Source organism: Melospiza georgiana, chromosome 1, assembly GCF_028018845.1.
Source record: "Melospiza georgiana isolate bMelGeo1 chromosome 1, bMelGeo1.pri, whole genome shotgun sequence".
Classification (NCBI taxonomy): domain Eukaryota; kingdom Metazoa; phylum Chordata; class Aves; order Passeriformes; family Passerellidae; genus Melospiza; species Melospiza georgiana.
The window spans coordinates 61,264,982-61,278,642 of record NC_080430.1 but is presented as its reverse complement, the minus strand read 5'-3'; the positions used below and the strand labels follow the sequence as shown (position 1 = coordinate 61,278,642).

General features: G+C 36.8%; 1 protein-coding gene across 1 annotated transcript in view; it reads left to right on the top strand.

The window, feature by feature from the left end:
* The window catches only part of CTDP1 (CTD phosphatase subunit 1), a 96,208-nt gene that overhangs the window by 19,044 nt on the left and 63,503 nt on the right, over nucleotides 1-13,661 (top strand). The window contains exons 6-8 of the mRNA XM_058024858.1: nucleotides 4,874-4,964; nucleotides 6,085-6,251; nucleotides 7,793-8,878. Of these exons, the coding sequence (XP_057880841.1) occupies nucleotides 4,874-4,964; nucleotides 6,085-6,251; nucleotides 7,793-8,878 (1,344 nt within the window). The remainder of the gene's footprint in view (nucleotides 1-4,873; nucleotides 4,965-6,084; nucleotides 6,252-7,792; nucleotides 8,879-13,661) is intronic.

Below are 13,661 nucleotides of genomic sequence, written 5' to 3'. Positions count from 1 at the left end.
CTTGTCTTACGAATCTAATATAACTGTTCTGTAAAATTGAGCAATGTGACATCATCTCATCCTGTGAGGAACGCCACCCCCGTATGGTTTCCTTTCACCAAAGGAAGTTCTGCTGCTATAAATCTGTTTACAGCAGTTCTGTTTATGTCCTGGAGCGGAGATACACTTAATGAAAAACAGAAATCAAGCAATATTTTCACATCTTTTTCTCAAGAACTTGAAATCTCCAAGGGAAAACTTATATTTGAGTTATAACAGTGGTGGTCTATTGTGTGGGTCACTGGCTCTGGCTGAAATGTTTTCTTGTTTCTGAGAAGCATAAAAGAAACTTGCCCTGGTCATGCGAGTGTATGGGTCTGAATCATGTTTGGAGGGACACCATGAGTTTAAACTATCAAGATGGGGTAAAAGCCAATTTTAGTCTTCTCTGTCAGAAAAGCATTTTCTCCTCAAACTTCCCTTTATCAAGTCTGTTGGTCTAAGATAATATAATTAACAATATTTTAGGTTATAACTGTGTCAGATTATCCATACTGCTGTTCCATGTCTCCTAGCTTTTTTTTAAGTTGTCTTTCACATTTGCTTTTTTTTTGTGTCATATTGCCAGGAATGTTTTGAACAACAATGTCTCAGTAATCTCACTTCTTGGCAAGAAAGGATGATTCCAAAATAGAGAGCTAGTTAGCTCTAAAACACTTTAGAAAAAAAAAAATACATAATCAGACAATTCTTTATGCCTGTTAAATGCCATAGAAGAGGCTTTTAATGGCAATTATAAGAGACTTCTGAATGGCAACATAAAATATTTCTGTGGTCAAAATGTGGTATTTGTGGTCACCAGCTAATACTCATTGAAAGGTTTGAGGTATGTCCTGTCCTGCCAATCCAAGTGAATGTTTCTATGTTGCTCAGTCTTTGACCATAGTTTGAAAAATCTTCCTAAAGCTTTGTCAGTCTTGCTGTTGGATTAAGTGTTGTGTACTGCTAATGCATGAACAATTCTGTGCCTTTCTGTCCTTAGAATGCATTTTTATTTTCTGTGGCAAAAGAGAATAGTTTTCTTCTCACTAAGTTTAAATACAAGTGAGGGGACAGTCTTCCTCACTTGGATCTGTGTGCCATGATCTAGCCTAAGGTCAGAAGCTAGACTATAGCAAGTGGCCTTCACAGTCAGGGAGGAGTTGCAGGTGTAGTTAAATCAGGATGTCTAAGTGCTTTCCCTGTCTTCTCTCAATTTGGTCCACTGCCCATTTTAGTCTCTGAGCCCCAGTGTGGATTGCCTCTGCTGCCGTAGGCTGACACTTTTTTGCTGTCACCATGCTCAGGCTACCCCGTTTATTCCATAGAGGGAATAGCCACCAAAGTAGGGTACTGCTGCTTCCTGTCACCAACAGACTTGTGGGTTTCTGCCTGAAGCTGTTTGACCTCATCAGAAGCATTCAAACTGCAAGTGGGTTATTTGTGCAGTGCTGGTGATCGTTTCAGCTGAAGTCTATGGACGAGCACTGGGTACAGGCCTTGGTCCCCCTGTGCAGCCAAGATGCAGTTCTGGAGGAATACATGGCTGATACATATGGAGAACACTTGATGGCAGTATTGGTAAAATGGTTTCTCACAGAGCTGTCAGTTTGATACTTTGTTATCCCTGTGTTACATAAAGAGAGAACTTGTAATAAAATCCTGGGGAACTTTTTCACAAGAAAAAGGTTGTTTGCTTAAGTCCTCTGTAGACATCTTATATATCTTTGTGAATCCTGAACTCTGAGCTGCACCTTTCATGTCCTAGAAGGCTTTTGAAAAGAGATGACATCTTGTCAGTCCTTTTCTCTCATCTCAGCTGATTCCTGCTGGCTGTTAAGTGGGATTAGCTGATATTTGTAAACACCATTTATATCTGCTGAAATAATTTATATCAAACCCTTTTTTAGTTTGACATGTTTACGAAGTGATATCTGGTAGTATGTTTATGAAGATGAGCTTTGGATTTTATTATCTAGAGCTCCCTGGAGTATTTCTCTACTAAATAATTATTTTGAGTAATTGTTACTTAATTTCTTCTCTCTATAAGAGAAGTTTGGTATATTTAAAACAGATGTCAGCTTAAAAGCTAGTTATAAAATGTCACAGAGTTTTAAGTTCAGAAGCTATTAAGTAACGATAAAGCAATGTGAAATCACTCCAGATTTACAAGGAAATTTAGGAAGTAGGACCAAGTTGAGAGCATTCATATGTATGGTTTGTTACAGCAAGTATATTACAGGATGTATACAGTGTGTATGTATAATCACCAGTGTCTGAAATCGTCCCAGCTTTTGAAAGATTGGGTCAACAGCTCTTTCCAGGTTGTAAAGTAGAATGTCAGCTTGAACTAAAGGTAACCTAATTCTTCAGAAATTCAATTTTAGTTTTATGAATAAAAGGACTTATTCAAATTCATGTTGGTACCAACTGTTACATAACTTCTCCTGGGAACTGCTATTTAACTCAGTCTAAGATTTGAGACATCCCCAATATGAGTTAGTTTTCCACATTGTATCTTCTGATGGTCTTAACTTAGTTTTTACTTATTTATGAATTTTATTTTTTAAGAGAGTCTGTATAAGAGCAGGCAATATGATTTGTTAAGTCTGTGTGCAAAGAGCCAGTCTGAGATGGGAAACAAACAGCTGGGGCAATAGTCTCTGCTAGGTGAGTCTACTGGATAGTCCTTCCTAATGTGGCCAAGGGTAATTATAGTGTCTTCAGTTTGTTCAAGAAACTTGGGGGCATACCTAGCACTATGTCTAATTTATGAGACTAAATGGAAGCTCAGTTTGTCCCAGTCTCTCTTGGTCCCTATCTCAACCCAGGAGCCCTTCTTTATATTTTCTCTCCCCTGTCCAGCTGCAGAGGAGAGTGAGAGAGTGACTTTGGTGGGTGCAGGTGTGTTGAAGAAAACAAATTATGAAATTAGTGAAATGTTACCTACCCTTTCCCTGAGATGTGAAAACATCAAATTGTGTGAAAACATCAAATTGTTTATGTTGATTTATTTGACTAACATCTAAAAGATGTTATTAGGTAACATCTAAAAGAAACCAGTTTGACCTGGAAAAAACTTTTTAGAAAGAGACCAGTACTGTTTTCTGTGTTGTTACTCAGGTAGTTTAATCTTGGACTCTCCTAAGGTGGGTTGTATCTTTGCAGATGGATCTTTGATGAGCTCTATCCTCATTGTATTTTTAGTTTAGTGGTAAAGTATCACTGTGAAACTTAAAGAATGCTATCTTATCTCTAATCTCTGGCAGCCAGGCTTTCTGCATTTGGACTTTTTTAGTTCAACTTCATTTTTCTTACAGTTTTAGCTCTGCAGCATTGTGGCTGAGGGCCTCACTCATGGCCTCTTGCCATGTAATTAGTGCACTTCTGTCTAATTCAGTGTAGAGAGTTCCTGTGTATTCAGACAATTAGCAGAAGAGAGTTTTGTTGGGGAGAACAGCAACTTGTGTGACAGCTTGTGTAGTTTGTCAAAGTATATGTGTGTACAGCACTAAATCTTTGTAGCTAATTCTCTCAATTCATTATGCCTAGGTACTGCAAGGGTCTCACTACAGGGGATGATTCTACGAGTTTGCAGCAATTCTTAAGCATAGTCGGGTGAGTTAAGGTTGAACCTCTGTCCTTAACTCAGAATTTTCTTGCTTTTATGGGTTTTAAGTTATTCCAATTACACATCAATATTAATTACATACAGGATCAACTTTTAGAAGTGATGACTGATTTTTAGGTTTTTTTTTAGACTTTGTTTTTGAAGTCCCAACTTAAGGTACTCTTGGGAGCTAGACTGTTAAAAGGAGTTGAAGACGTGTTCTGTGCAAATCTGAGCTCCTTGAAAGAAAATTAAAGTTGATCCATAGAGCAACTATGTAGTCATTTTGAATTCTGTTTCTGGTTATAATATGGCCATCATTTAAAGTAAAAGACAGTAAAACTTGAAAAGATGGTTCCCAAGTAAGTATTGACTGCTTTGTATTATTCATAAAAATGAGAAGTTGATACTAGTTTCAGTACGAATTCAGTAAAACAAAAAATACAGGTTAGCATGTAATATGCCAGTTTCTTTCTAAGCAATTATGTGGCTGTGATCTGCTCATGAAGGTGAACTTCATTACTGCAGACTAGATTCAGAAGCATGTGCATGTGTGTTTGTACACCCAAGTCATCATTTTCCTAAATAATAGCACTTTATCTTGCTTGAAGATCAGTTAGCACAGCTTCTGTTTTGGTTTTGGGATTTTTTTTAATTTGTTCATTTGTTTGTTTTAAAGAGTGCAGTCAGAAAAGTTACTACAACTGGGCCTAAATATTTCTAGAAATTCCAGGATATACTAATTATGTGAAAATGTATTGAAGTAGTTGTTAGAGGTACAACTTAAAACCTACAAATGCAAGAGTTCTGGCTGGAACTGTCTCTTAACTTCCTACTGTGCTTAAATATTGCAGCACATTGCCGACTCTTGTGAGACTTCTCTGCAGTCCCTAGGCATAATGAGCTAAGGAGAGCATTTAGCTTTAAAGAACCAGCTATAGAGAGATAAATGTAAGTTGCAAAAATTGTGTGTCTATCACCTGCTCTATCTCTTTCAGCCATATTTATTTGGCTGTCACAAATTCAGTTTTGTTGCCATGTTGAAAGAAAATTAGGTGGAATTTTTAAAATTCTCACTGAATTAGCTACAAATACTTGATCCACTGTACTTTCTTCCATCTGATCTCATGTCTCAAAATTGTCTGTTAAACTGCTTTTGCTCAAATTAAAATAGCAGAAGTATACAAAATATAAGCAAGGAACAAACATCTTGAACATTAACTTTTTGATTTCTTTTTCCAAAAGGATTTTTGGACCCTGAAAAGAAGCTTTTTTCCCATCGGATATTGTCAAGGGATGAATGTATTGATCCATTTTCTAAAACTGGGAACCTTAGGTATGTATGTGGATCTTATGTATTATACAAAACATGACAATAAACAGAGAAGATATGCTAAATAAAATAAAAATTACTCCCTCTGCATTTAATATGTTCACATCCTTCTTTGTCTGCCTCTTAAATATCAACACCATCTCAGTAAAACTGAGGTGTTGGGCATTGCAGCGTTTCCTCTACTTAATGGGTTCTGTGGTAGCAGAACAGTAAGTGGGATGCCATGGCATCATGTTTTCACTTACACTTCTTATTCTTGTAATAATAACCATATTTCCACTTTGTCTTGTGATCTTATTATAATGACTTATGTTGTGGGTTTTTTAATTAAACCAAAATTCTCAGTTGGAGTTTAATTCATAATTCAGTACCTAGTATTCTCAAATGTGCTAAAAGCACCTTCTGTTCCTAGTGTTTCTTGAAATTAGGTCATCTAGAGCCTTGAATTCATATTCTAGTCTAAATTCACATTCTGATCTTTTTCAGAGTGTTCTTTCTTTTTTCAGAGTGTAAAGCCAAGATTTTTTTCTAAGACAGATCTGTTTAATGCAATTTTATGAAATACTAAAAGTTATTGCCTCTCCACACCTGACTGTAGCAAATGAGAAGCTTTTTTTTCTTTTCTTGATGCTTTTTATATGTATCTTAAGTACTCTACCTTTTCTTCCTCCTAGGTGATGGGTGATATTAGTAATTCTGTTTCCTTTATCTTGGCTTGAATTAATCTAGTCTTTGAAACTCTTCTTGTGTCTTTTTACCTATCTGTATAGGTAGTGTATTGACCTTGTGAAAGTTGACTTTGGGCTATTGGTTGACAAAAACCAAAGAAATCGAGACTGAAATGTTGCGATGGTTTGTTCTTACAGATGTTTCTTGTTTTCTGCTTTTAGCCTTTGGAACACAGATTTTAAAAGAGCTGTTTCCCTTTTATCCACTATAATTTGTTCAAAGCTTGTGTTTTGAATTCCATAATTTTAATATTGCTGGCTTTTTGTAAGTTTCTTTTGTAAGTTCCATGTTCTGCAGACATGCTCATAATAAACCAGGACATCCATAGAAATTTATTTCATTGCTATGTAAATTTCTAAAACTGGCATAATTTATCAATTATTTTGTCTCTTAGAGATCTCTTTCCTTGTGGAGATTCCATGGTTTGCATCATTGATGATAGAGAGGATGTTTGGAAGTTTGCACCCAATTTGATAACTGTGAAGAAATATGTATACTTTCAGGGCATAGGAGATATTAATGCACCTCCTGGATCAAGAGAAATGCAAATGAAGAAGAAAGGTAATTAGATTGTTTTTAAACCATGTCCACTTTTCAAGCATGACAGATGTAAGTCACTGAGATGGTCTTAGTAATACTGCAGTTGTGCTCAGATGGGCAATCCCAGACTGTTGAAGTTGACAGTACAGATGTGAGTAGCTTGGTAAAACTGGACTATTCTTACTGAGAGCATTTCTTCTGGCATCCACCAGAGCAGAAGTGAAGCAGAAGTGTTGTGGCTGAGAGCTGATTTGGCAATACACCAAACTCTTCAAGAATGTGTAGGGGGACACACTTTCTCCCTCGCTCCCCCATGTAAAACCTGCTGACTTTTTCTTCTCTATAGGTTTCACCTCTTCAGTCCCCTTCCTTGCCCTTGGGACTTGGAGGAATAGGCAATAAACTCTGGCCTCAACACACTGCTGAAAATGAATGTTGAAATCTGCTTGCCTCCCAGTCTAAATCGTGCTAATAAAATTAGTGTGAATTTTTAGCACCTAGTGAACATGGTGTTCTGGCATTTGACACAAGAATCCTGTGTTCAACAGGCTCAGCAGTGTAATACACATAATGGATTTAGAAAGCACACATTACACATTAATTGGTCATTATTTAAGGGCAAAATGTATTTGAAACACAATGTCATAAGAAAGAATTGTCAGGCTTTTTCCAGTTTAGCCAAGGGTTTGGGTTTTTTTTAATTTAATACTTGTGACATTGCTCTTTCCCTTGTTGATAGAGTGTCCAAGACAACAGTAGAAATAGGATGATCAGCCTGAACCGGGTCGCTGTGATGTGAGACCTCTACACTTGACTCCTGTCCTTACTTGCAGGGCAGGAACATGCAAACAAAAGGGACACAAAATAGCCTGATTTCACACAGTGTTCCCAGTGAGCATTTGTGTGCAACAATTTGGAAGTCTGCAGTTTCTTTAATTCTTTCTCTGCTTCTGCAGACGTCTGTGGACACATCCTAAAACTATTCTTCTGCTTTTGACTCTATTACCCTTTTACTTGCATTCCATCAGTCTTAAATTAAGCTTGAATGGCATCTTTGTGTTGCTAAAATACATATGTCTTTTCAAGGGCTAAAGTTCAGTTATTTTGTTATGAAAATTAGGTAATATGAAAGACATGGCTGTTTATAAATAAAGTTCTTATAATGTAGTACTGGATTAGGACTTTGAAACAAATTCTGCCCATCTGCCCCCAATCTGGTTATTTTCATTGCTCAGAGTTGTTATTGTAGAATTTACAAGATACATCCTTTAATGCTTGCAGAGTTAACAAATAATTACTTATGACCTGTGATTTAAAGGAAAAAAATCTGCTTATCTAACTTCTTTAAAAAAGTAATGTTTATATTTGAGAGTCCTCTCTAGTAATCATTAACACCTAAAGAATTTTAACAACTTAGAAAAGTCTAGTGATCACTTCCAAGCATAATTAAATCTAAGTCCATATATAAACTCTGTGTTTAAGGTCAATGAAAATTAAATTTTCTTTAATCTGAAAATAAGAAAAAAAGGGAAAATATGTTTTCTTTCTTGCCTATGTCTTAGCAAACCACTCTGCAAAACCTGAGGCATTGGATTCAGCAGCAATTTCAGCAAAAGATGTTGAAGAAATAAAGAATGTTATATGTGTAGAAGAGCACAGTAATGGTCTCAAGAAAACTGCAAAGGACACTTGCACTGCAAATGGGAGTACTTCTGTAAGCAGTGAAACATCTGATGGGGATGTGAACTCTCATAATAAAGTTAATGCCCAGGACTCCTTAAATGATAGCACTGGTCACACAATGGACAGTGAGGTCACTGATGATTTGGCAAATACGAAAGAATCTCAGATTTTTTCAGAACAAGTTGATACAACACTTATAGAGAAGCAGCAAACCCAAGAGAAGATAACAAATGATTTGGACTTTGAACTGTCTAGTGACAGTGAAAGTGATGATGGATTGGATACCAAAAAGTCATCCACTTCTGTATCAGATAGTGACAATGAGGAAAAGAGAAGTTGGAAGGAGTCCAAACAACCTCTGCAGGATGAAAATTTGCAGCAAGAGGGTTGCACTGATGTGAATGAGAAAAAGGATGGTCTGGTGAACCATTCTGGGGAAACACAGTCTTTACCTAGTGAAATTATCCAGGACAAAATTGATCATGAAGCGCAAGAGGAGAGCGAACAGGAAAGCCTTTGTGATTTAGGAAATGGGTCTGGAGACAAGAAAGAAGCTGAAACAGAATCTCAGATTAGTGAACAGTCTGGAATTACAATGGGTGAGTCCTTAGACCAGAGCATGGAGGAGGAAGAGGAGGAAGATGATACAGATGACGACGACCATTTGATATACCTTGAGGAGATCCTTGTGCGAGTTCACACTGATTATTACACAAAGTATGATAAATATCTGAAAAAAGAGATTGAGGAAATTCCAGACATCAGAAAAATAGTACCAGAACTGAAAAGTAAAGTCTTGGCAGATGTAACCATCATATTTAGTGGACTTTACCCGACAAACTTCCCTATTGAAAAGACACGGGAACACTATCATGCCACAGCACTTGGAGCTAAAATTGTGAAGAATCTCGTACTTAGTGCCGATGATCCTGATAAAGCAACACATCTCATTGCAGCAAGGACAGGTAGGTTACTGAGCAGCTTTTAGTCTGTTAGAGTTCATGTCTTGAGCTCTTTTGTATAATCTACAGACTTTATTGTAACTGAGATTAGAATCAAAATGAAAGATTCTTCCTAAAACAATTTAGCAGCCTTTTTAAAAGGATCTTTCTCTTTTTTTTTTTGCTCAAATGTAACTTTTAATTGTTACAAGTATGAGCCACTAAATACCCTCTGATGCAATGTGTCATATCTCAGTTTTTTGTTAAGAATTGGTGATACTAATAGTCCAAGACTCAGAGTTGTTGACTGGAAACCCTTAATATTTGTGTCAAATAAATGTTTATGATCGTCTTGCTACAAAGGTGCTCTCTTTCTCAGTTTCTCAAATTCACCTCTCATGGTTCAATTCACTTGGTATGGAATTCAAATAAATTATTTTAAGAGACTGCTAATACCCTGTCACTGCACTGTGCTTATTATTTTGTCAAAGCAAATGTAAGAGTTTAGCATAGCTTTTAGGTCGTCTTTAACATAGCTGCCTGGTTTTTTATAGCTGTAATGGATAGCAATGTACCGTTGGTAGCTGCCATAGAGGAGACACCAGTCAGCAGCTCTAGCTGCTGTTTTGTTGGGGTTTTTTTGTGCTCTAGCACACTGGTTTTTATGGGTGCAGCCTGAGTCTTGGTTCCCTCATTGCTGGCCTTTTGAAATTACATGGAATCTAAATATCTGATAGTCAAATTCATGAAATCCAAAAGTAAAACTGCATGTTTTAAATCATCTAAAATTTACGGGTACTTTTGGACACACATATACATCATAAGCAAAGAAATACATTATCTGCCACCTATTGGATTTTTTTTTTTTTTTACTGCTATTCATGTGGGGTTTTAGTCCACCAGAAGCAGCTTGGTTTCGTTGGCTTGTATTTTAAAAATCTGTATGTCAAGAGGCATTTAAGTAGTAAACACATATGGTAAATGGAGATAGATGCTTTAGTAGTAAAAACAACCTAAAACTCAGGAGATGGAATTAGATGCATTGAGATTAGCTGGGATTCTTTCTGGGTTGTGAAGATGTGCTGGTTGCAACACTGAATGTGAAGGTTTGAAATCAATGGATGCATCAGTTTAGGACTCCATTGTTTTACTACTGTTGCTGAACAGCTGTTTTAAAACTTCATAAATAGGAGTAATTATTTCAGCAAGGAATTATGCAAGTTGGTCATACTTCATTGAAGACATAATAGCCATCAGTATAAGAGATGATTTTCCAATTTCAAATCTTAAAATATTTCATTTCAAAAATTGCTTTGTTTATCTTAAACTAGATGACTTCTAATGTAGTTATACATCAGATGCATCTGTTGTGTGATGGGGTAAAATTGATAGGATAAATGTAAATTAGACTGTCCCAAACATACACATTTCTCTAGACTGAAAAGTGTTGAAAAATCCATTAAGGTACACATCATGTGATAATGAGAAGCAGTTGACTTTTTTTTTTTAATGTACCGTTTGAGGGTTGTGTATTTATGTAGATGAATCTATGCATCCTTGTGTTCTATTTTTATAAATAAATTATTTTCCACCTGCACATTGTTAGTGAATCACACTAAAGTACATTTGAATATGAAAAGCTATTTTAACTTTGTTTTTGATTAAATTGCATATTGCACTAATTGTAGTTGAGGTAAATTGGCAGCCATTATTTCTGCCTAATGGGCAATACTGTTGTCATCTTTCATCATCACTTAATTATTTCTGTAACAATGGCCATGAAGTAGAGGTATTTATAGTGAATAAAACAGTATGATCCAATAACCCTTTTTAAGGTCCTTGTGGATTAAGTGGTTCTGGTTTTATGATGGAGTTTTGGTTTTTTTTAACTGGGGACTATTATTCTCTCCTCTGGAAGGTGGGAGTAGTTAGGCTGCATCATTCTAATTTCATGATGGGAACTCCTTATCAGAGATTTTAAGGGTATAAATTTTGTCCTGTCACAGCTGGATTTGTGATAATACATCTGTCCATGTGATTTTCGTAGCGGTTCTTTTATGGTTAGAGAGCAAATTATTACAAGCCTTTTGCTGACAGTAAGCCATACAAATATTGCATCTTTGTCTCCTGTAGCAAACATCTGAAGCACTGCTTGATGTCTAATTGCTGGTGAAAAGAGGAAACAAAAGCATGTCCTTTATTGAGTTTTTTTTTTTGGAAGTCAGTGATGTGAGACCAGGCAATGTTATCTATACTTTTATCTTTTTTTTTCTTATTTTGACTTGTTTGTGGAAAGTGATTTTAAAATACCTTTCAGTTCAGTGTTTTGGGTGACACCACTAACAGTGGCAGACCTGGGACTCTGACAAGCAGCTGAATGTGTATGTTTGCTTTTTACTAGCCGAGATGTAAAGAAGGCACATACTTAATCTGCAGTAGTGTTTGGGAATAAATACTATTAGCTTTCTCATTTTGAAGGCAAAGGAAGAATTTGGCAGAGGACGTAAAAGGGAAGAAGTCAGTGTGAAACAGTTAGCCCTTAGGTCTTGAAGTGATGGGGGTTCCCCTGCACCAGAGCTTGGTGCACTGAAATGAACAACTACTGAAAAACATTTTAGGATGTTTTTACAGCATTCTTCCCAGTCTATTAGGGTAAATAATTTAAAATTTTATTCTTTATATGTACTTGTCTCTTTCTCTGCAGATAGGCCTGTTGTTTCCCTGTAGAAATAGGTACTCTGAATTCTGAAATTAAATAAATCCTTGTCCCTGAAAAAAACTAGGTCTTTCATTATATTGGGCAAAAATTACTGCCTGGATTTCTGTAAAATGCAGGATCTTTGCATCATCTAATCAGCTTTCATAAATCTCAGTGACTGACAAAAGGCCATCCTATAGTCCTTTCCACTTACCTATGGGCTGCATAGATCTTGCTTCAGTTTTTGAAACATCTGCTGTTTGCTTTAAGTATCAGTAAACTGCACTGTAGGATGAATTTTTTATAGCTGTGTACACACTTGGCTAAGCAGTTATTACACTATTTCATAAACCTTGTTATGTTCCTTCCTGAACAGATGAAAGACACTGTAGTTGATTCTTGTATTGAGTATTTGCTGGTGGAGCAGATAGAGCTGTTCAGATCTCTCAAAAATTATTGTAGTGTGGTAGGAATGGAAATACATCAGTTTAGGCACCGAATTTTTCTTTTCTTTTTCAAAATATATTTGAGCCCTTCCATTTCCTACTCCTCTGATGTGTCAACAGCAACATTTGCTGAGAAATATGTTCAGGGGCCATGTCTTTTAAAAAAAAATCAGGTTAAGCACTGCTCTAAATTTGGCCATTGACCAGGTAAGCCTGTTGGTTTTACAGTGCAGAGTTAAACCTGAACTTTAGGCATTGCTTCAGAACAGCACATCTGTCACTTGTTTTAGGTCAGTGTTCTTGCAGAAGAGGATTTAATTTTTATATATAGATCTTGATTTATAATCATCTGAAGAGAAATAAACTTTTAGCCATACAGATTTTCCAAGCAGTGTCTGGCAGCCTGGTTGCAAACTGCCATAAGGATATGTTGATTTTGGTGTGTTGGAATCAGGAGAAAGTTCTGCAAGTGCTGCTGGTGATCTCTCCCCATTGTGTGCTTTGGTTAGTCCTGATACAACCTTGAGCACTCACACGGAGTTCTGCATGAGACTGAATCAGAGGCCACAATTGCTCAGAGGCTGAGCAATGTTTTCAACAAGTTCAGAAGTAGAATTGATGAGCGCCTTCCCCAGCTTTGAAAATCACATTTTCCAATACTATCTGCTTCAGACTGTATTCATCAGAGAGTAGATGTGATCCATTTGGCCCCCAGCTGCTTCATGTGGAAAACCTTCTGTGCCTTTTTAACTTTTTGGAACAGTTTTAGATTTTGAAGTAGGGGAAGATGATTAGATGACAATAATTCAAAAAAGTAGTCTGGAAGATCAGTTTTTCTCTAAGTGATTTTCAGCTCAGAGGGGCAATTCAGATGTTTTTAGCTGCATCAGAAGTACTGTTGCTTGGATGGATTAAATCTTTTTGCTGTTTTGTCATAATAAGTGTAGTTCAAAAAGGAGAAGTTACACTGGGGAAAGGGAGAGGAGACAGCAAACATATTATCACAGTGCTATTTCTTCTCCTAGTTAAATTTGGTGTTTCACTAAATGTTGTTTAAAGCTAGAAATAGGAAGCCCTCCTCAGGAGGACACATTTGCATTCCCTCATGGAGTTTTCAGTATGCTGGAGTGTGCCATAGGCCACTGCACTTTAGAAATGGGGAAGAGGCAGAAAGCCTTGATGTTGTGGAGGTGAGAAAGGTAAGACTTTTGACTCTTAGGAGGTGGGCTTGGTTACACACAAGTCTGTGTCACCAGCTTTCACAGAATCCTAGAACATTTAGGTTGTTAGGGACCTTAAAAACCATCTAGTTCCAGTAGCAACTTCATACAAAATTGTACTATTTTGGCTTTCATGTTTAAGTTTTCTGTCACAATCCTGTTGACTAGAAGAATTTGCATGGCTCCTCAGCATACATCCAGTATGAAACAATCAGATATGTGTGAATGCAGAATGTGGGGATGGGGAGGAAGTAGCAGCAAGATTAAACACCTGACATCAGTGCAGAAACATGAGTTTGAAAAACAGTGGAGAAAGCAATTTCCTCATGTAACTTCACAGATTTAATATGAGCTGAAGGTGCAATTTTACAGTTTTGTCCATGTTTCCCCCAGTCAAGTGCAGAAGGAGCAGCATGGTCCCGTTATCCAGCAGCATCACCAGC